This window comes from Cyprinodon variegatus, unplaced genomic scaffold (genome assembly GCF_000732505.1).
Source record: "Cyprinodon variegatus isolate N-32 unplaced genomic scaffold, C_variegatus-1.0 Scaffold55, whole genome shotgun sequence".
Classification (NCBI taxonomy): Eukaryota; Metazoa; Chordata; class Actinopteri; order Cyprinodontiformes; family Cyprinodontidae; genus Cyprinodon; species Cyprinodon variegatus.
The window spans coordinates 1,383,216-1,405,849 of NW_015150508.1; the positions used below are offsets into that span (position 1 = coordinate 1,383,216).

Sequence of the window (22,634 nt, forward strand, 5' to 3'; positions counted from 1 at the left end):
CCCTTTTTACCTTGTTAATTATTCGCCCTCCCTCAGCTCATCACCTTAATTCTCCTCAGCTGTTTCTCATTCTCACCTGATTGCTCTCACCTGCTCCCCATGCCCTTTCCTCTACATTCACCATGACTATAAGCTTTCTGGTTTTCATCAATCTTTGCTGGATTATTGTGTTACTGTTACCTCTTCTGTACTTTTTGGTTTCATTTCCATATCATATGTACGTTTTTCTGCTTTACCGTATTAAAACAACATCATGCTCAATTGCTCAATCAATTGCTCAATCAAGCGCCTGCCTGCAGTTAAGTCTAAACCTGACTGACAGTAAAGTACAACTGTAGCAAAGAAGCTGGTCAAAAAAAAGCCATGATATCTGAGAAAGAGAAGAATGTTTTATTGTTTTTAATTCAATGTTTCCAAAGGAGCAAGGAGAGGGTTGCTTGAGAATCGGTAGATGGTGACAGGAGGGAGGCAAGGAGAAAAACAAGTTGTTGTTTTTTTTTTTTTTTTACAGGAGGGAGGCAAGGAGAAAAACAAGTTGTTGTTTTTTTTGTTTCTTTTTTTTTTTTTTTTTACTTTTTTTTCCCAGCAACAAATCTTCAGAAAAGAAAAGTACGTTCAGTAAAATGTCCGGCTGTAATTTGTCTGTGTTCACCTCCCACTGTTTTAAGCAGAGCAGCTGAGGAGGAAGCACCACAATGGTACTTTGCTTTGACCTTTTTTCCTCTTTCCAGATGATTGTTCGTCAGAAATTCATCCAGAAGGAAAAAAGAGAACAACGAAGAAGTGAAACTACTCTGCTTTTTACTTTTGGCCCTCGCAGTAAGGAAGTAGCTTGCAGATTTTAAGAAATATAGTTTTGCTATTCAATTTCAAAAACCATCAAACTACATAAAGATAACTTTTTTTTTCAGTACTTTATTCCTGATTGTTTTATTTTTTATGTTTTTTTACGCTCATCTAAATGGTTTGGCATGTTTTATCTTTACAGTAAGCAGGTGAAATGTGAAATATCTAACAAAATAGTAACTGCTTTACAGAGAAACTATGAGTTTCTAAAATGGAGCATTGGTTGTCATGTTATGGGGAAAAAAAACACAATAAAAGGAAAGACAAATTGGGATAAATTTTAAAAAGCATCTTTTTCCCCATATTGATGATTAAGAGGAGGAATGCTGCACATGGGAGACAAACGGCAGAAGTCCTATTTAGCCAGCTCCTGAGCGTGGCTTCTGGTTTGCAGCGATCAGTCTGGCGCGAAGGGGCTTTACCTGCAAACCCGACAGCACCAGCCGAGTCCAGCGAAACCGTGAGGTAGATAACTGGTCAAACCGACCACTAGAGAAAACAAAAAGCCTTTGAAAGAGGTGCCCATTGGGTGTCAAACTTGTAAAGTCATAAAAGTACGGCTCGTGTTTAATGTTTAGTTCATTCAAAAAAAAAGAAAAAAGGAAATGAAATTAAAAAAAGGTAAGGAAAAAGGAAAAATAAGAAATTACCATGCTCTGAGTTTGTCACCTTTGTTCTCAGTATTGCCGTGGAACTGTCATTGTCTTTATTGCTACCAAACAACTAGATAGCGAAACACTTCATGGAGATTTCCATGATTTCACACACACTATTGATCAATTGGAATAGAAGAATGACACCTGATCAAGTTAGATGGACGATGTTCAATGTTATGTGAGGAAGGCACCGTTTCCAATAATAAATTCGATAATTTCCTAATGAAATGGTCATCTATGTTAGCTTTCAAGTGCAGTTCGGACCGACTTCCCGTCAGCGTTTCACTTTCCTGTAGCTCTGAAAACCAGTAAGAAGTTATTCTAAAAGTTTCAGTGCAAACGAGGCCTGCTGACGTCTGTACACCAAGAATGAAACAGACTCTAAAATAATGGGGAACTCGAAAAGGAGGTGAAAATAATCCCAGTCACATGCAATGCAATGTCACATCATACTATGATTAGGGGTGGGGTGAAGGTGGGAGGGAAAGTGTTGTTGAAAAGGAGAGTAAGAGAGGGATGTTGGTTCTTATCAAAATAGATCTACTTTTTTTTTTTTTTCTTCGTTGATTTTCCCCTTTGATTGGCCGACTGTTTAAGTCCACTTCTGTTCAATTCCCACTAAAAATGTCGGGGCTGTGCAAAAGAAATGTTTGTGTATCTGGTCCAATCAGGGCAGGCGGTTGCTTTCATCCCTGCGATATCCTCAGCAGCTTTCCAACTGCCCTCCGGCTCTCTGAGCTGCAAGGTGGCCTAAAAATCATAGTCAGAAAAACAAAACACTTTGTTAGATTCTATTAGATATTTGATTTTTATTTCTTTTCTGTGCACAATATTTTCTTTAACGTAACTGATTATAAATAAAATTTTTCCTAGCTGTCCTGTACCTGTGTATTACTTGCTGAGTTGACTGTAGGGAGACGAGTTATTGGATGAATCCACTTGCTGCAGCGTGCCGTTTTCCTGCAAAGCAAGAACAGCATCTCTACTTTAGAGACTGATAATAACCGCCCTCTGGGTGAGAAAATTGATGGTTTGGGGGGACGAACGCTTCAAAAACAACCCAAGGCTTTTATGAATGGAGGACTTCTGGACAAGGCATAGGCTGCTGTCATTTTCTGAAGTAATTACTGTTTTTAGATGCAATGGATTTAAACGGATGCTGGGTGGAGGGGGACTGCATGATAAAGAATGATTTCACAGAGAACTTACAGCTGCTGGCGGCAGTGGGGGGTATTGAGGCATATAGGCTCCCTGGACCCCTGGGTTGGCAGCAATGTACTGTAAAATACAGAAGAACAAATACAAAAATAAAATACTTTATGACTTACTGTGTAAGCTATAGTGCCCGTAGAAGGGTGATGTATGAATCTTAAACTCTTTTACACTGTTTTCCAACTTTATCGACACTAAAGGCAGCGTGAAGGGGCTGTTATATAACAAAGGCTCCAATACTTTCAGTGACAGCACGGAACTTGCCTTTACTGAGATAAAACCTACAAAATGGCAAAAAAGGAGAATATGTTTAACATGGGACTGCTCAGTTGTGCAATGGGTAACACTGCTGCCATGCAGCAAGAAGGTTCTGGGTCTGGGTCTGAGTTTGCATGTTGTCCCTAAGCATGCATGGGTTCTTTCTGAGTACTCTGGCTTCCTCCCACAGTCCAAAAACAACCTGCCATGGACTGGCGACCTGTCCAGGGTGTACCCTGCCTCTCGCCCGTGGGCACTAGCACCCCTCGCGACCCCACTTGGGACTAAGCGTGTTAGAAAATGGATGGATGTTTAACATGTGTGGCAGCCACTTTGCATTTTGGGGATTTTGAACCGACTCAATCGTATAAACGAATTCAAGGCCATTTTATTTTATGAAAAAGTTTTGATTTCAGAGTAGAAATATAACTCAGCACTGCCATTTATGGCCTCTTCACACAAACCCACTATTTCAGTTAAAAGCAAAAAGCAGGAAACCTCAGGCGTGGGTAGTTGCTAGTAACCTTTACTCAGTGACATTTGCTTCATTAACTTTTCGATTAAAATGTATTTAGGAGTAGTTTCGCTGCACTGTTCTTTTTACTTTTACTTAAGGAAAATTAAAATAACGGATCGCTAGTAGTCTTACTTGAGAAAGGCCTATAATACATATCAACTGTGAGTAACTCTAATAAGACCTAATATGGACAAAGCTGAGGTACAGTTTAAGTTTTATTAAAAAGAGTATTCTCTTTGGTGCACAATCGCCTTTTTTAAATGTTACTTTTATCTGCTAAGATGGGACGGTTAAGGTGATAACCAGTAAAAAGTACATATTGTCACTGGAGGTAGTGCTCTCTGTTCCATCATGCATACTTTAAGAAATGGTTTGTTATGTTATATGTCAAAAAAAAAAAAATAAGAATTTGTGTGTTTTTTTTTATTGCATGAACTCCTGTTTTGGTTTGAATGTCAGAGAAACAATTTCCTCTATGCTCAAAATTCCCAAATTAAAATTCCTCAAGGTAACAGTAATTAAATATGTTTTTTTAGATCTTTAAATAATGAAATGGTTAAATCTGAAAATCTTTTAAGTGATGAAGTTGGTCCTACGTACCGTTCCTGTGTTTCCCAACGACAGCTGGCCCATCTGCTGAGTAATCATAGCTGTGGGATGCATTGACATGGAGGGATCCACAGAGGGAGACATCACAGCAGCCTGAGATACAAGGCAGTTCAGCTTTAACAACCATGTCACATGATACAGAGCGTACCACACAGCCAGGCAACTCTCTCTACCAGCAGCTCTCTAATAACAGAAATAAACACCTAGCAACAAACACAACAGAAAGAGGCAGAAATATACCAATGACCTAAAATCTACAAGTGTGGTCCAAAAACCACCAAAACTAACAGCTTTCTCTCAACACCTCTGAGCATATACTCATTAACCAAGTCAAATTTAATACTCAGAATCTACTGAAAGGATTCATTTGGCAGCTTGTCAACTTTCAAATGGAGTGTGCCTCTTTAAACATTAATGCCTTTCGGGAACAGTTCATTCCCAACAGAAACTCTATGTGTGTGTGTGGTGGGGGGGCAGGGGGCAGAGCAGCACAGACACTTGTTCCAGTGGAAACCATCTGTTGGAAAAGTCAAAGAGTCACAAGACTGTCTCTGCTTCAGGCATTTCCTGCTGGATCCACAATGACGGAGCAGAGGAAGGGAGGGCTGGCTGTCGGCTTAGTTCTTTCCTTTCTCTTTCTTTGCTCTCTCCATCACACACTCGCCTGTATCCCACAGCCTGTCAGCTTGGTCTTTCCACACATTATGTTTAGGGAACTTTGAATGTTGGGTTGACTGTGTCAGCAGAAAGGGCTGAATAAGAGCAAACAGCAATGGGCTTAAACCTTTAGCTTCAGCTGCAGCACACACACACAAACACACCCATTTCCTGTAAGCAGAAATAGTGTTGGGCCACAGTTTTTATATGTTTTGTTCACTTACTGGGTGTTGCATGATGTATGGTTGATGTGCCACCCAAGAATGACTCTGAACCTAAAGTAGGGTAGATCATGAGACACAGAAAAGATAAAACATATTCATGTTACAGACAATCAGATGTAATAACAGATTGTATGCATGTACGCAAATCAAAAAATAGACATAAGAAAAATACTTCTATCTGGGTATGACTTTTAAAGTAACCAATCCTGCCTTAAACAGCCCAAACGCTTCAGCCTTAATGTGTAAGACTGTTTCCCAGAAGGAGCTTCTGTGGAGCTGTTTTAGTATGATTAGTCATTCATGTTCATTTTAATCATCTGCTGCCACTGCATTACTGACAACCTGAATAAAATGCAGTTTTTTTTATATTTCCAGAGCCGCTAACTGCTTCATCTTGGGCTTTATGGAATCAGTCCTCTGTTAGAAAACCTGGTAAAATATAAGAAGATACAGGAAATCCCCCTTTCTTCACTTACAACTTGTAAAAAATGCAGTCTTCTGATCTTCAAAACTATAAGCATTTAACATCAATACAGATATTCCTCCCCTAAGCTTTTAGATGATTTGATGTTACTTTGAAGATTTTATTGGTTTTTGAAGTTCTCCACTTTAGGATGTTTTACATCTTCACAGTAGGCATGTTTTATTGTGTAGTTTAAACATCCAGATGCTCTCAGACGTCGCATGGATCCAGCTTAATGTAGTATTATCCCAGTAAACTCCCCCTTGAGGTTGCCATTTCGAGTTGGAGGAAAATGTATCTATGTATGCAAAAAAAGCAGACATCTCTCTGTTTGTTGAGTTTATGTCGGCTTCTTTTATCCTGTTGTTTTTCTTGACAGTTTTGTTTTTGCTTCTGTTCTTTTGTAGTTTTACAACCTTGTTTTTTACTCAATGAAGAAAATAGGATTTTGACTGTCAGAACCGAGAGAAAATGTGAATTCCTGATTCTTGTGTATGACTTATTTAAAGCTTTTATTTGCACATATTGCTGTTTCACAGCAGAAGATGGATGGAGATGGAGTTTTAGACTGATTGAATCAACCAGAGGGCTCTTGGCTTTCTGGTCTTGGTGTAACAGTAAAGTGTTTATTGAAAATTGACTTATTTTGAAATGCCACTAATGTGGAATTAATCTGAGACAAAGTTAAATTGTGCATTTATAATACTCACTTTCACAACATGAAGGCTGTGATCCTGGTGGTGTTTCAAGATTTAATTTTATGTACAAAATAATCAAAGAGAATAGATCCGGTTATTAACAACCGAAGACACATAGCACATGTACAGAGTTACAAAAGCGTTTATGTACCAGTTCCCCACATTTTATCATGTTATAGTTTATTCAGATTTTATGTGAGAGACTAAAGCAAAGAAGGGTGCAATTCAGAAGTACATAGAATGGGCAATATCATTTGATTTTTTTATTATTATTTCTACAATTAAAAATAAAAATGTGTAGGGAGCATTGCTTTTCCACACTATATTCACTTACATAACACCAATGATTTCTGGGTGGCATTTTTTAAGTCTAGCCACATATTTACATTTTAGTTTAGGTCTGGACTTTGCCTCAGCATGAATATATTTGCATGTTTAGGCTTGAGCTTCTGCTGGAAGGTGAACGTCCTCTCTAATAGCATGGCATCGTTTTCTCACAGATCTGACCTACGTTTAGCTACAACTGTCTGACAATCAACTGTGACAAGCTTCAATGTGCCTGTTTCCTTTCAAACATAATCAACCGAAGGTTTGCATGTATAAAAAGCCAGCCGATCTACTAAACATAAGCACCCAAAATTTACCACGTTTAGCTCCATAAATATGGAGAATACATGCTGATTGTCAGAACCTGCAAAATACTGGGAGGAGGATATGCAAATGGGGTTGCCTTCAACTAGTGATGCAGTTTAAACCCTGAAAATGTGCACTTTCTGTAATTTGGCCGCACAGACCTTGCGGACAGGTCAAGTATAAACCAAGCTTGGGATCTTAGAAGATCAGATTGATCTTAATTATCCACAGCATAATTCCACATTTTGATGCTCCTTTTGTATGGCTTGTAACAAACTTTAAACAGTGCGTCTTTTGCTCAAAATTGTCTATCTTCTTACACCATAAAAACCAGATCAATGGAGTGCACTATCAATAGATTATTTCACTTGGGCTGCTGCTCTCTGCTGATCCCTTAGAGTAACCCTTAGCCTCTATGACTGCTTCTCTGGTTAACGCTTCTCTTGTCAAACCTTCAGTTCCAGTAGATGGTCACGCAGTTTGTTCAGTGATATTTTCTAACAACCTTCTGAGTCCAGAAATATAACAGTAGTATTAAATAACACACGAGTGGAGTTTATAAACTAATTATGTGACTTCTTAGCACATTTAATGGTATCAAATCTGCAGCACCAGCATAAAGGAGGCAAATGTTTCAATTTTCTGATTTTTATTTGAAAAAAAAAATTGGACCGGTTTTCTATCCACTTCACAATTCAGCATTGCTTTATGTTTCTGGATGAAAAAAAAAAAAAAAAAAAAGTTTTTGGTTGTAAAGTTACAGATGTGGAGTTTTAAGGAGAAGAAATTGTTTGTATGTAAAGATCCAACTGATTTAAACACTTTTGGGGATTAGGTAATTGCTTTTTTTTTTCCATTTAAGGAGACTTTCCCTTCTTAACCAATGCCTTAAAAAATAGGAAATAGATTTTTTTTTTTTTTTTGGTCAAATTGTTTGTCTTGATTTTATGTGTGCTTGTGTTATTTTATACAAAATGTAAATTAATGCTTACAATTAAATCGGGCATGCTGACATCACTATTATAGTACTGGTCAATACTAGTACTATAATGGACTACAAAGTCTTACTACGTTTAAAATCAAAATGAAAAATAGATAATAAACATCTAGCAAATAGATTTAACAAATAAAAAAATGTTTTTTAAACAAACAAAAACAATTTTATGTTGCAAACCTGAGAAACAGAATTCTACAAAATCATCCTTCATCTTCAAGTTTGGAGCAGGAAATAGTTTTGGTAGAACTGAGATGTATTATTGTGTATTAATATTAAGTAGAGAATACTTCATTATTTCTTCCTGCAAACACAGAGATCACTGACAGATCCTGTATCTGTTCATGCTGCTTTGCACCGTTTGAAGTAACAATCTGTTGTGACAAAATACTGCTAAGTGTTTCAGCTATGGTTTAACACCTTTTCGATCACATCTAGCACCTGAGCATATGGGAAACAACTAAACCCTAACACACTCATGAATTTTAAGCCGCACCCTGACGTGCACACCAACAGCATCAGAATAAAAGGTGAGGCGAAAGGACACAAAATTTGCTTGTTTGTTATTTATGGTTTTGTATGGGGATATTTTAAGAAGACTCTTTGAGTACCTGGTAAGCAGAGACAGGAGACATGTACGGAGACATTGCAGGCTGCACAGTCATTATTCTATTGGTCACTGGATACGGGGAGGGATAGTACCTATAGAAAAAAAACAAAAAATATATAATTAACAGCATTTCATCAGTAGAATTGTTGTAATTATGAAAAGGTGTCAGAAAAACTTAAATAAATTGATGTTTGGGAGTGCAAAATGTTATGGTATCTGTTATTATATATGCTGAAAAATGTAAAATAAGTATGTAAATCAATTGATAACAATAACTTTAAAGGTTCAGTCAGTGTTAGAAAGCGTGCCTTCTCTAAGGTCTAAGGCGCGCTCGATTTGCTTACCCAGTTGTCCAGGAATTATATTATTAATAAGTATTTTGTGCGCACGTTAAGCTTATTGCGTGGCCACGAAGTAGTATTTCGTGCGCACGAAATACTACTTCGTGGCCACAATAAAAAAATGTTTTTGACCATGTCATCAGAGGGGCTCCGTAGAAAAGAGATTGTAAAGAGGAATGTTGGCATCAGCATCATGCATAAATGAATGCCTGCATAGCAATGTTTTTAAGGGGGAGATCAGACCATTAAGTTATCAAGTAATTCATTTGGATTAATATCTTTTAATATGAAGTGAGAGTGGAAATTGTATTTAAGAGAAATGAAGGACTAAATATTGTTCATAAAATCCCAAGGGCATTTCAAAGTAAAACTTGTTGCTTGAGCAAATTAAAATCCCCTTAACGCAAAGTTACTTTTAGCTATTTTCATAAAAAATGTGTTAAACTTGACAAACTTCTATCACGAGGGGGTAACTTACCCGTTCTGTATGGCTGCTGTGGAGGGGTCATAAGTCAAAGTCATTGCACCCTATGGCAACCAAAAACAAACATTATTGTGGTTTGTATATGTTTTTTCAAACATCCCCCTTCCCTAATGACATGCATCACCTCATCTCACAAAACTGTTTTAAAATGTTGACAGAAAATGGGTTTAGTAGTTTACTGCTGTGTAAATAAATTGCAAAGCACAGAAAGTAAATTTAATATTTATATAACAATTTAAGAAAAGCAAATTTTTATGATATCTGTAACCAGTGTAATGAAAGATACGTTTTATTTCTTCTGCAAAAATATAACGAAGATTTGCAAGTGGGTTCGCCGACACACAGTAGGGGAGAGAGAGTTGCAGCTAAAGATCAGATTTGTGAATGAGAGGAGTACGGACTTTCCCACGCAACACGGACAGTAAAGTCCAGTCAGTTAAGCCACAATGAAAGGAAAAGCAAGCTGCAAAGGTCATAAAACTACCAAACTCTGGAGTGAAACATCAACAAGCTTGTTAGCACAGAGGACAAATAAAAAAAAAAAAAAGACAACTTAAAATCCTTTAGCCTTTCTAAGATCCAACCTTGATCTCTAAGAATCTAAGAATCATGGAAATTGCAGTAATCTCCTCGACTGATAGAGTTCATTATGCTGACTTTGGATTGTTTGATTTGCATGCATTTAAACCACTGGACAGCGGTCAGTAGTGTTTACAAAATATTGTCCTAATGGCGATTGAACAGATTCTCAAGGAAACAAATGTGTGAAATAAGAGACCCTGAATTTAATTATTTTCTGCACATACTTAAAAGATGTAACACACAGACATTCTGTGAGTACGCATGTCCAACCATGCGCACTCACACCCTGAAGGCAAACTTGAGCTGCCAGTTGACCTAATATGCTTTTGGACTGTAAGATGAAGTCAAGCACCTCAAAATGATCCACTGTGTTTATGTATGAATAACAAGAACTCAGTAACTTTATCCAGTGGGTCCCAGCTAGAATTCAGACCCAAGACCATCTTTCTATAAGCCTACAATATAGCACTCACATGTAGCACAATTTGAAAAAAAAAAAAAAAGGCTGTAATTTATTCCTTGGAAGTTTTATTCTGCTGTAAAACATTTTAAATTTATAACTTGATTTTAAGTTTTTTTTTCATTAGAAAGAATGCCAATAATATAGTTATGTAAAAATATCCAGCTAGTGCTTAATGATTAGACTTTCTTAAAATATTACATATTTCTTTTCTGCGCTCTCCTGGTGGGAACATTCAGTTAGGATTCATTTGTATAAAGTTTTCAGTCCCATTTTTGCATCACTTTCATTAAACATTTGGAATCACTCAATTATAACTTTTTTTCATAAAATTCTTTGCTCCTTTAAACTAGAGATGCACGATATAATCGGCCCCCTATCGGTATCGGCCTGTATCGGCCTTAAAACTGAATATCGGACACCGGCCACCCCACCGATATTTAACCTGATATTTGATCAGCTTCTGAGTTTCTAAACTCTAAAAAAAAAAAAAAAAATACTACTTCTTCTTCTTCCTCAAAAACTTCTTTTTTACAGACTTAAAAACTTCTAAAGATGAGGGAAAAAATATTCATACATTAAAATATCTCCATATGCTGATATATTGCCATTTAAAAACACCATATCAATCTCTTTTACTAATGAAATATTGCTATATGTCATCGTTATGCTACGAATTCCCTCAAAAATTCACGAAATTTTGCCATATTTTTATATGTTGATATATTGATGCGGTATCGATCTATTTTACTAAAAAAATTCTCACAATAATTTGCAAAATATCACGAGAGTTTGTAACAGAACGATGAAATTTCACGAGATTTTGAAAGTAAAATAGATCGATACCGCGTTTTTAAAAAATCTATTTGATATCAGCATATGAGCATCATATCAGCATATTTGATTATAAGTGTCAGAAATGGATAACAAAACTGCTATTTTCAATGACTACTTATTTTTGTCCAGCTTTAACATCGGTATCGATATCGGTTATCGGCTACATGAGTTTTAAAATATCGGCATATCGGATATCGGCCAAAATCCCAATATCGTGCATCCCTACTTTAAACAGGTGATGAACACACAGGTGATGTTTAAATACATACACTACAGACCCATTATTCGGTAGATGGAAGTCTAATTTTGAATAACAAAAAATATTTCTAAATGTACAGTGTTTTTGAATAGGTTATAATCATATAGTAATAAAGCAATACTACAAAAGGTGTTGAGGTAAAAAAAAATTATACATACTAGTCTGAGATCGCTTGACTGTCCATTGGGCACATATCCACTGTGAGCGTGTTTCTTTCTTTGACTGTCCGCAAACTTACATAACAGAGGTTGAGATGGGCCTGGAAGACAAACGCACAAAATGAAAACAGACACATAGCATGAACTAATTGTAATTATGCCTCTCGATACAAGATGGAGAGAAGAGTGATACTTTCATTACCCAGAGCTCCAGAAGCTAACTTGATGAATTTCCCGTTGAACTGGGAGATGACTGCGTTGCACTGCTCCGTCGTGTCCATCCTGTGGGGACAGCATCTTTTAAAAAGGGTACATGTTTTGCAAAACTACTTGGTTTACACGCTAAATATTTTACTTTCACATTTGGCTTGCTTCTTTCAAAGAAATTTAACATTAAAAGTAGGCTTTTGATGTAGAGTGATCTTTTTTTTTTTCCCCCACAGATCGCTGTTTTTCCAGTCCTCTTTTTTTATGTAGGAACATCAGCTACAAATAGACAAAGCTTAATACCAGATCACATGGAGAACATTTTGCTGAAGGCTTATTCCACAGCTACTTCAAAGGTGATTCATCAGACAAGAAGCGGATGTGTTTCTTCTCAGTCTATCCTGTGACACACCTGGCAAAGCCCACGCCTCTGCTGTTACCGCTGTAGTCCCGTAGGATTCGAGTGGAGACGACCTGGCCGAAGGGCTGCAGCATCTTCTCCAGCTCCCTCTCATCCATCGAGAGAGGCAAGTTGGAAATGTAAAGGTTCGTGGGGTCCTGCTCCTGCTGCTGCTCAGAAACATTAGGATAGAGCGTTAGGATTTTACAAAAAAAATACAGATAATGCACTTTATCTTGGCTGACATATGGTCGACTCAGAGCACTGACTCAAGTTTGGTCAAAGGAACGTTTTGGTTAAACAAACATTTTTTAAGCTCTTCTGCACACACACATCCACATAAAACCACACGCAGTGCATCCCTCTTCATCCGCTCTGAGCAGCAGCTCAGCGCCTCTACGGTCTCTCCTGGAAACAGCACGAGTGCGGCGTCGCCATAGCTACTGCAACACACAACTAGTGTTCTGCCATGTTTGATACAAGCGGAGCAGCCACATGCAGGTCTCCCGAGAGCAGCAATTCATCACTGAACTCTCACACTGCAATGCACGCATGCAGGAAAAAAACCACAGGACTAAAAGAAATGTCATGCTCCGGGAAATTTGTGATAAATAATTTAAGATAATACATTAATATCCTGTTTTTCCTTTCATCATTTATCTTTAAAGCTGCTTGCATATCTCACGGCCATTATCGTTAAAACTGTGAAATCAATGTTATTAGACCAAACACGATTGGTTACTGATCAATCGTTTCAATTGGATCACAGGAGGATGAGCAAGTCAGCTGAGAACAGGTGAATATTTTTATGTCATCAAACGCAAAACAGAAGAATGCAAACAGTCAAATAAGCACAACTACTCCAAAGAAAGGTTCATAAGCATGAGAAGTTTGCACACAAAAACAGACATGTAGGCATGCCTCTATCAGACCTACCTTGGCCATCTGGGCCTGAATGCCGCTGGTTTTCAGAGCATGCACTGCCTTTAGAGCAGCAGCTGGGCTGTCGAAGTCCACAAAGCCGTAACCTGATGTTTGAGGAACAATATTTCTGACATCAGTCATTAAATCATTAGAAGAATCAATAGTTTAAACTGTTTTTAATGTCAATATAACAGAGAAATCAGTACTACGGAAATATTTGTATGGCTTCAAATGACCCTAAATAAAAAGCAGCAGGTAGAATATCATGACTGTTTGCTTTGTATTGATTTTTGTGATGAAGGCAACATTATCTGTCACCAGGTTTTTCCAAGTCCAAGACACTGTGACTTAGACAGTCCAGCTAGAACCCTGAGCCTCAGGACTTCCTCTCCTTCAGCGTTTCATTAGATCAAAAGGTATTTTATTATTATGCACCGTTTTCTCTGCTGAAAATATCCACACCGATTTCTCTGGGATAATTTACATTTCCTTTTAGTCAAAATGAGAAATGATCTAATGCACCTTGCATAAGTCGCACGCTTTACTTGTATTGTTACTATGTTTGTCGAATGATTTTTAATTGTTGTTGTGTTTCAGCAAACAGGCGTCTCTTAATAAATTAGATCTTGGATCTAAATGAGATTACCTCTATAAATAAAGGTGGAATGAATGAAAAAGCGGAGATTTGACTGATTTGGATGTCCCAAGGATGGTTCAGATCTAGAGAATAGCAATCATTGCCCTTCAAAATAAGAGCACTTGTCGCCACCTTTGTTGTACCCACCCTACACTACGTAGGACATCCATGAACATCTGCTAGAAGATAATTTAACTGTTGCTCTAAAATCTTACTTCAGTGGGAGGACATTAATGGCGCTCTTAGTACTAGCCTCATAGGGTTTGCTCTGGTACAACAATCGCGTTTACGTGAGAAGACTTTCTGAAACTGCATCCCTTCACTGCAGTGTATATGCTTTATTGGTCACACATTGCAGCTATAATAACCTGAACTCCACTGGGAAGAGAATTTCGAATTGCAAATTTCAGCTGCATTAACAACAGGAGACACAAAACAAATCTAATCCGATCCACCAAATTTTCCGTGGTAACACCAAGCAGCACATTAAATATCTGCATCTTAATAGGGTGGTCCATACAGATTTGGTACATGTTATTTGTTGTGCAACCAATCCTGGAAGATGTGCACTTTTTCACCTCAGTATTTAAGACATTTCAATATATTCACTTTTGAAATGTATATAAGGGCTAATTACTTACTATAACTATACCTTTGCTTAAATACACCATTTTTTTCTAACTATCAAGTATGGTCCTTATTGTTCTCCTTAATAAAGTCATTCTCTGTTTTCTGTTTGAATCCATGAGGAGATAAAATGTGTCTGTGGATCCTCTAAATCTGTCTGTCTGGGATAATCCATTTTAATCTGCTTTTATTTTTGTCAAACTTTTGTTACCATGGAAGTGGGGCTCAGCAAAGATTTTGTCTAAATCAGTCTACTGCGATGAGAAGCAGCTGAATTTTGACCAGAAAGGAAGCTGAAGCAATTGTCTTTAAAATGGTAAATGGCATGTACTTATATAGCGCCTTTATTCAAGTAAGGAGACTTGACCAAAGCGCTTTACACTACATTCATTCACCCATTCACACACACACTCACACACTGATGGTGGCAAGCTACATTGTAGTCACAGCTGCCCTGGGGCTCACTGACAGAAGCGGGGCTGCCATACACTGGCGCCACCGGGCCCTCTGACCACCATCAGTAGACAATGCAGGTGAAGTGTCCTGCCCAAGGACACAACGACACTGAAGGTCGTACTCTGGGCTTGAACCGTCAACCCTTCCATTTCAGGGCAAACTCCTACATCCAACGCCATTGTCGCCCCAACAGTGGCGGATTAAAAGATGGATTATCGAGTTAAATAACTATAACCTACAGAAAATTTATGCAAACCAGCTACTGTCTGAAATGTACTACAATTCAGTCAAATAAAAAAGGAAAAATGAACATTTCATCTTAAACTTCAAAGGTATAAACTACCTTAATGCTTAATCACAATTAATATGTGTCTAAATATATTAATTATGCATAACTGAAACAGATGAGCTCACTGACCTTTGCACTTGTTAGTCGTCTTGTCCAGAATCGCCTTTGCCGACTGAATCTTTCCATACCTGGAGATACAAAAAAATGCAGATTACTCTCAAAGAACACTCATCTAACAAGGCCTAAATACAGACACCAGTGAGCGTCACTAATTGATGTTAACAACCCTAAAACCTTTATGCCATTTTCCAAGGGAAGTAACCTGTTCTATGATGTGCAAAAAATAAGAGATTGACCAATACATTCTTTTTTCTTTTTTTTTAAATGATGCTGATACAGATTATATTTACATCAGTCTAACAGTTCTTGATATGTGCTGTAGACTTTTAAGTTCAACCTTTAAAGCCACTTTTTTTCATCCATTTACAATATAAGAAAAACACATTAATAATTGTAACACTAGTCTCAATTTAGGCAACAAAAAATGTGTTAATAAATCAAACAAAACATTAATAATGGAAAAAAATGGAGGGGTCAGAAATGTGTGAGCTTTAGCTTAAGACATAGCTGCCTGAAAGCACTAATGAATCGGCCAATACCTGCACAGATCGGCTGATGCTTATAAAAATAAAATAAACAAAATGCTAATACTGGCCAAAATATCGATCAGCTGATGTATCGCTCTGTCTCTATAGAAAACCAGTCACATTGCTTAACCCTCCACACTCCAGCTCTCATCTTTCTATCACATGCTGTTACCATGGTAACCGTGCTTTTGCAAAAGTAAAAACCACACAGTTAAAGCTTTTTGGAGGGAAAATGTCCTAACTTGTGACCTTTACAAAAAAATACAGAGAACATTCCCATTCAAAAGCTGTACAAAAATTTGGGTTCTAATGAAGTTTTAATACTTGATAGCAACTCAATAAAAATATATGTATTAGTGTTTGGATTTATTTAAATTTTTTGTTTGCGTGAACCATATATTAACATAATAAACGACTCCTTGAATTCAACAAACCTTTTTGCTCCTAAATTGTTGAATAAAAAGACATGAGCAAACATCAGATTGGTTGAAAGTCATCATTTAGCTGATATTTTATGCAAGTTCTAGGAAAATCTACTTCTTTACAAGTGTGAACAGTCCATGAACATTAAGGAGAGCACAATGTCTTCCATTAAAAATAAAAAAAATATAAAACATAGCAATAATATTGCCCTTAAGATTTTAACATTTACTATGAACAGAAATTAAAGTTTAAATCTAATGCCGACAACAGGACTATGACAGCGGAGCGATGAATAAACCTTTGCTTTTAGAAGCTTAAATCTCCCACTGAGGCTACTTTATTTTTCCTTAAGCCATTTACTAAGGCAAACAAGTCATGTTGCAACCCACTTCATCGAGATGTTGTTTAGTTCTTCATACCTAGATTTACTTATGTTGCCATTAAAGCTAATCATGTAGTCTGATGTAACCTGGCGGGAGAATGTGTGCCCTAATTGGACAATGATATTAGTTTTGCAAACATCTTAGCTTGTTGCAACATAAGTTGCAATGAGAATACCTCTAGTGGACCACTTGTGATGTTGTTTGTGCGTCAGATTTAAGGGCATACAAAAACAGTGAATACAAAGGTTCCCATTTGGCTCTTAGAAAAAAAGGGATTAATTGGGTTCATTTTTTTCCACGCAAATATAATGTATATAATTAAATAAATGCCATAAGGGGCCAAGGACCCCTGTAGGTGTGGATCATAGAAGTGCTCCTGGTGTGTGTCCACAAAAAAGGAGAATAAAATCCCCTTTTCAAGCTGGAAAAAAAAAAAGCTGTAATGTTCATGAAGATGAGCTACACGCCTAACATGTTTTCCTGAAACCTTAGTGAAATCTGATCACTTCAGGCTTTTATGTCTGAGTGGGATGTCTGACGAACTTTGACCTGCAACATGCATATGAAGGCCACGCACACTAAATGTCTTGGTCATTTCAGCATGCAGGGCTTGTTGCTATGAAAAGCGCTTTCGTTTCTGCTTTTGTGCCGTCAAACACCATTGGGAACAAGAACAAAACACAGGCAAACAGGACACAAACAGCTGCTGCTGGTTATATGGCTGAGCGCCTCTACTTCCAATATGTGTTTGATTTAAAAGGAAAAGCCACAACAAAACTCCACTAATTATGACATCCACCACATTAAAACCGCTCGGACTTAAGCCGCTAGTATCAGGTTGTGTGTAATAGGTTCACTGGACTGCTATTTTTTCTCTAGAGAACAATATGCTTTACAGCTCAGCACATACCAGTGCTGAGCTCATGCTTTACCTTATGTGCATTTATAGACCCATGGATGTTTGAGCCCTCTTCAATAAACAGGATAGTTTAAACAGATTATTCTATTCTGGAAAGCCATTATATATATGGAATTATTGTATATCTAATTTTAATTTATATAAACCTCACCTTTCTTTCAGTAGATGTTACATAAAAAATGTGAAAAATAAGCCAGAACCAACTTGGTATAAACAAACATTTATGAGCAGCGAAATTCTGCAAATATTTTGCATAACAAATTTAACATTTCTCAAATTTGACCCTTTTTTTTTTTTTTGCTTTAATGGAAACTACAACCAGCACCTTTTAGCTTAGCTTAGCACCAAGCCCAGAAAAATAGCTGAAAAAAGAAGAACATCAAACATAATTCCATAGGATCGTTTATACCCTTCTCTCCAAACCAGTCTATGATATTTAAAATGTGGCAACTTTGGCACCTTTTTGGCGACCATGGTTTTATCTGCTCTCATCAAGATTAAAAAACAAAGCTATATTTGGTTAACAGCAGGGATTATGAACATCTCACCTCTGAAATAACATGAAATTTTTGTTTTTTACAAATTTAATTGAATCAAGAAGTCATATACTGCACTGCCTACAAAAAATGACTATTCCACCTTTATATAACATTGGTTTGCTTGATGTGAAACTATTAAGAGTTTTTAGGTAACATCGCAGTTTTAGAGTAGATTCTAACTTGTCTTGATTCTTCGTCTTACACCCACTTTTAATGGTGTATCTTTTGAAGCGAACAGTCCAAAAAAAAAAAGGGTTATTTTAATTTCACAGGGAAGTCATTATATCAGCTGTATTTCCTGCCGGAAAGGACATGCATTTATCATTCTGAAAGTAAAGCAAAACTAATTCAGAATTACTTAAGTTTAACATTTGCCACGGAGATAAAATGAAACTTACCAACTAACCAACAACCCCCCTACACACATGCACACGCAAAGATTTATATCAAACACAAGCACATAAGCATTCTCTACCTTAGTCAGTTAAATAACATGCTGCTGTTATTTTCCACATCTCTGACGTTGCTGCTATTTTCAAATATCCGTTACTGTAAAAATGTCCATAGCTTTATATTGTTTTTTTTATTCTCCATGTGCACAGTTTTATATTGTTAAACACTTTACAGTGCAGTATGTTATCATTTATTTTTTTAACTCTTCACTATTATGTTATTCTTGTACATTTTTCTAAGGTCCACATTTCTGTGACCATTTTTATCTATAATCTTTTTGCTGCTGTAAACACCAGAATTTCCCCATTGTGGGACATTAGAGGGATTTTCTATTCTATTCTATTCTATTCTATTCTATTCTATTCTATTCTATTCTATTCTATTCTATTCTATTCTATTGTTCGTTTCGCACTGAGCTCACCTAATTTCAGCATGTATGTGTGTACAGTATGTACTTACTGGTGGCAGAGTTTGACCAGATCCAGGTCTGTGGTGGCAGGAGGCAGGCCGCGGATGTACAGGTTGGTTTTGCTGAGCTGCTCCAGGCCTGTGCTGCTGCTGTTGCTGCTGTTGCTGGGACTGGACGGAGTCATGGGGTAGGACTGCACACAGGAAACCTGCTATTAAGATGCGTATGGCCTTCAGATAATCTAATTTAAAACCCAGACCAACAGCAATTACAAGAACATCTTAGCCATGTAGGATGGAGGCACGGAAAACACAAATGTCATTTCCTACAGTGTTAAAAGCTGGAGTTGTTGGTAAAGCATTGCATATTAATGCCTAACATCCTGTTATACGTGTACAATGGAGGAGGAAGAGTGAGCCAAGTGCTAACTTTGAGGAATTTGGGGTCATTTATTTTCTTGCTTCACTATGTTTCCAAAAGTCTTACAGAAAGAACATTGTTAGGTTTAAATATGATTCCTTTTTGTTTTACAACCTCAGATGTAAGTAATTGATTTAAGCTCCCAGCGGTTCCAAAAATATGATTCTGCCCAACAAAAACGCCACAGGGAAAGATTTCCTCTTATGCAAGAGGGAGTCTATGAATCACATTGTGATTAAATTGGCGTTTTTAACTATTACATCCTGCTGTGGCATTCCCCAGAAACATGCCGCTTTCTTCATGCTCGTAAGCCACTCTGCACACACACACACACACACACACACCACACTGCCCTGCAAAGCATTTCCTTCCCTTTACTCATTCATTAAAATCGCTCCCAGCCACCCCAATCAGATCAAAGGCAGAATCACACCATCTGTCTACAACCAGAGGACAATCTTCAAGAGCCAGTGATTATAAAACTGCACACAAGACTGTAAAATAAAAAAAGAACAACAGAACAATTATTTAGATGAGTTATTTTGAAAAAAAAAAGAAGAATTTGAGGGGCAGTGACATTTGTGAGGTTCTAATTTCTTGGCATGTGGTTCTGAACTTTTCTCTAAGGGTGGGCATCTCCTTCAAACATGCATCTAAAGGATGACATTCACAAGGGCATCTTAGAGATAATTAAGATAAAAAAAAAGACACATTTCCTGCAGGAATTTATTCCTATGAGATAAACAGCAAACCAAAGCTTTAGTTTGCTTCTTTTTTCTTCTACTTCATTATCTCCATTTTTTTAAGCAGTCCTCACCTAATCTAAAAGGTGTAATGATCTCAGAGGTCAAAATGAAGAATGCAGGCGGGACAGTCCAGCCCATGGAGCAGCCTGACAAGCTGCACATCACATCAGGACAAAAAGTCCTCTCTGGATTCAGACAGAATTCATTAACCTATTAGATGGAGTACAGTTGCTGCCATACATATTGACCAGAGAGAGGCTCCAAACAAGGTTAGTCGGACATAAAGTGTGTGTATGGGGGGGATGGGGGGTATAGATGTGGGCCAGCTGCTGTTTTATCTCCCCATGTATATCAGAGCATCTGCTTGGCAACTGCTGAGAGCGCTGGATCTGTTTACTAATGAATTTAATTAATCCGGCCATAGAAAGAATGAGGTGGGAATGCCATCCCAATGTCACGCGCGCCTGGAGGCATTTTCACTGTGTTTAAATATCCAATCAAATGGGAGCAGCATTTATATTAAATAAAAAGTGCGATCAGGGAATAAAGATGATATGTGAGTTTAGAGCGTCATTTTCTGGCCTACCTGCTTTCGATTGGTCGTCTTCAGTGGGTTGCCTGTGTTTGCAAAAATCATCCCGGAGCTTACAGATGTGTTTCAGGTCCCCCTCCCCTTAAAAAAAAAAAAAAAGAATAAATAAAAAAACTAAAAGCAAATAGAGCCAGGGAGAAAACCGAGAGACGATGGATGGGGGCTTATAAAAGAGCCTCTATAATATCCGCATAATGAACCGGCTGGTTTAGAGAGAATAAAGCCTCGGTTCTTATAGGTGCACTACTGACACATCTATAACACAATCAGATGCACACCAGGCGATGGACCAACCCTCCGGTCCGGTTCATTGATCTACGACGTCCTGCTGCAGACCGCTCGGCTGTCCCACCTACTACAGACCGAACCATCTCAGCCTCCGAGCAGGGGGGGATTCACAGCAGAATAACCGCGTGTTCCCCCACTCAAAACTCCCACTTCGACGGTGATATCTTTAAAATGTAGCAGTGAGAGGAATTTTATATTTTTACCTTTTGTCTGTTTTTTGTAGTTTCTCTGGACAGTGTTTCAATCAGACGCGTTGCTCGCCTCTCGAGTTGGTTTCGTCCGTCGGCACATACCAAGCATTCCTCACCCCCCCTCTCCTCCAACCACAAATACACACAACGCACACACACACACACACATATCCTCTTCCTCTTTATGCCCTTCCCCCACCATGCATGTCAGAGAATCAGGATGCAATGAAATATAAGCAGCGACTTGGCGGTCAGGAGGTCACAGTCTCCCTGTAAAACCCCAACTGAGGGGCGGAGGGGGACCAGGATTAATAAACTGGGCGGTCAGGAATTATTGGAAATTAAAGACGAAGCCATTCAGCCCTTTATGCACATATCCTGAAATGTAGCCAACATATATAGGCTCCATCTATGCACACCATGTGTTATCAGTGTTTAATGGGAGGAATTTCTTGCAGGTTTGCAGAAACATTCATGCACTTCACTTCAAATGCATTGCATTCACTTGCATTCATTTCCAATTTCATTGGCGAGATTAGCTTTCTGTAACACAAGAGGCAGGGGGAGCATTCTCTATGATGTTTTTTTTTTAAAGAAGCAGAACACCAACTTTACAGCTTTGGTTTTCACTTCTTTAATTCTTCTCTACCTCAATGGGTTGCTCTACATTCAGCTTTTTTGATGTGTACAGTATGCACAGGGCTGCTGTGAGCACAAACTGTAGGCACACATTCTTAACCAAATGAAAATTGGAGAAAAAATAGCTTTTAATGCTAAACCTTTGTTTTCACCAAAGTTTGCATTTAGCTGAAGAGAATAGAAGACAAGTACTTTGCTAGCACAATGTGACTTCCCCTTTTGCTTTATGAACTGCAGTGTTTCTGTAAATGCAAACATGGGCAGAAACTTTTAGCACAGATTTTGTTCCACTTTGTTGGGTTTTTTTTGGAGCTTCATATCCATGATTTTTTATCACGGATGTGCCAGGACCCCCTTCATGATCACCAAATCCTAAACTCAGTGTAGAATATTGTTGTTTCCAAGAAACTAGTTTGAGATTATTTTTTAGCCATGGGCAGTTCTAGACAGGGGCCAACGGGGGACAGTGCCCCTGTAGATCATGTCCTGGCCCCTGTACTAAAGACATAATACTAAGAGAAATTCTAATGATGATATGTGCTGGAGCAAACATGGTTTCTGATTGGTCCTTTAGATTAATTGAATTTGTTTTCTTAAAAAAATTCTGTTTAAAAAAAAAAAAAAAAAAGGTGATAGCTTCAGTGATATTGAGATAGGATCCCTGTTTTCATCTGTTGTTGTTTTTTTTTCCAAAAACAAACAAAAAAAAACTCTAACTTTTACAGCTGAATTGATCAGTTCTTCTTGAGTTCTAATTCTGATTTTATAGAAAACTATAATTTAAGTTAAATAAAGTAAAAAATATATAAAATTCCTAAATGATTAATGATGATGTATATTGATCTAATATTCCAAATAATAGCTTTATTAGATCTTTTTGTAAATATATATACATATATATATATATATATATATATATATATATATATATATATATATATATATAT

At 37.5% G+C, this 22,634-nt stretch overlaps 1 protein-coding gene across 2 annotated transcripts; it reads right to left on the reverse strand.

Annotated features, from left to right (window-relative positions):
* Positions 1 to 2,061: 2,061 nt before the first annotated feature.
* On the reverse strand, positions 2,062 to 20,906 carry LOC107082544 (RNA-binding motif, single-stranded-interacting protein 1-like). 2 transcript variants are annotated; one of them, XM_015371289.1, is made up of 14 exons: positions 20,564 to 20,906; positions 18,862 to 19,022; positions 15,168 to 15,226; positions 13,042 to 13,133; positions 12,118 to 12,275; positions 11,701 to 11,780; positions 11,499 to 11,599; positions 9,197 to 9,246; positions 8,379 to 8,469; positions 4,980 to 5,030; positions 4,090 to 4,191; positions 2,712 to 2,780; positions 2,387 to 2,462; positions 2,062 to 2,252 (listed from the first exon to the last, which is right to left on the reverse strand). In XM_015371289.1, exons 1-13 carry the CDS (start codon positions 20,612 to 20,614, stop codon positions 2,394 to 2,396), a joined length of 1,134 nt encoding a protein of 377 aa, XP_015226775.1. In that variant the 5' UTR covers positions 20,615 to 20,906; the 3' UTR covers positions 2,062 to 2,252; positions 2,387 to 2,393. The 2 variants fall into 2 exon arrangements, with proteins under 2 accessions (XP_015226775.1, XP_015226776.1); XM_015371290.1 differs by having other exon boundaries at positions 18,862 to 19,004; positions 20,564 to 20,904.
* Between the last annotated feature and the right edge of the window lie 1,728 nt (positions 20,907 to 22,634).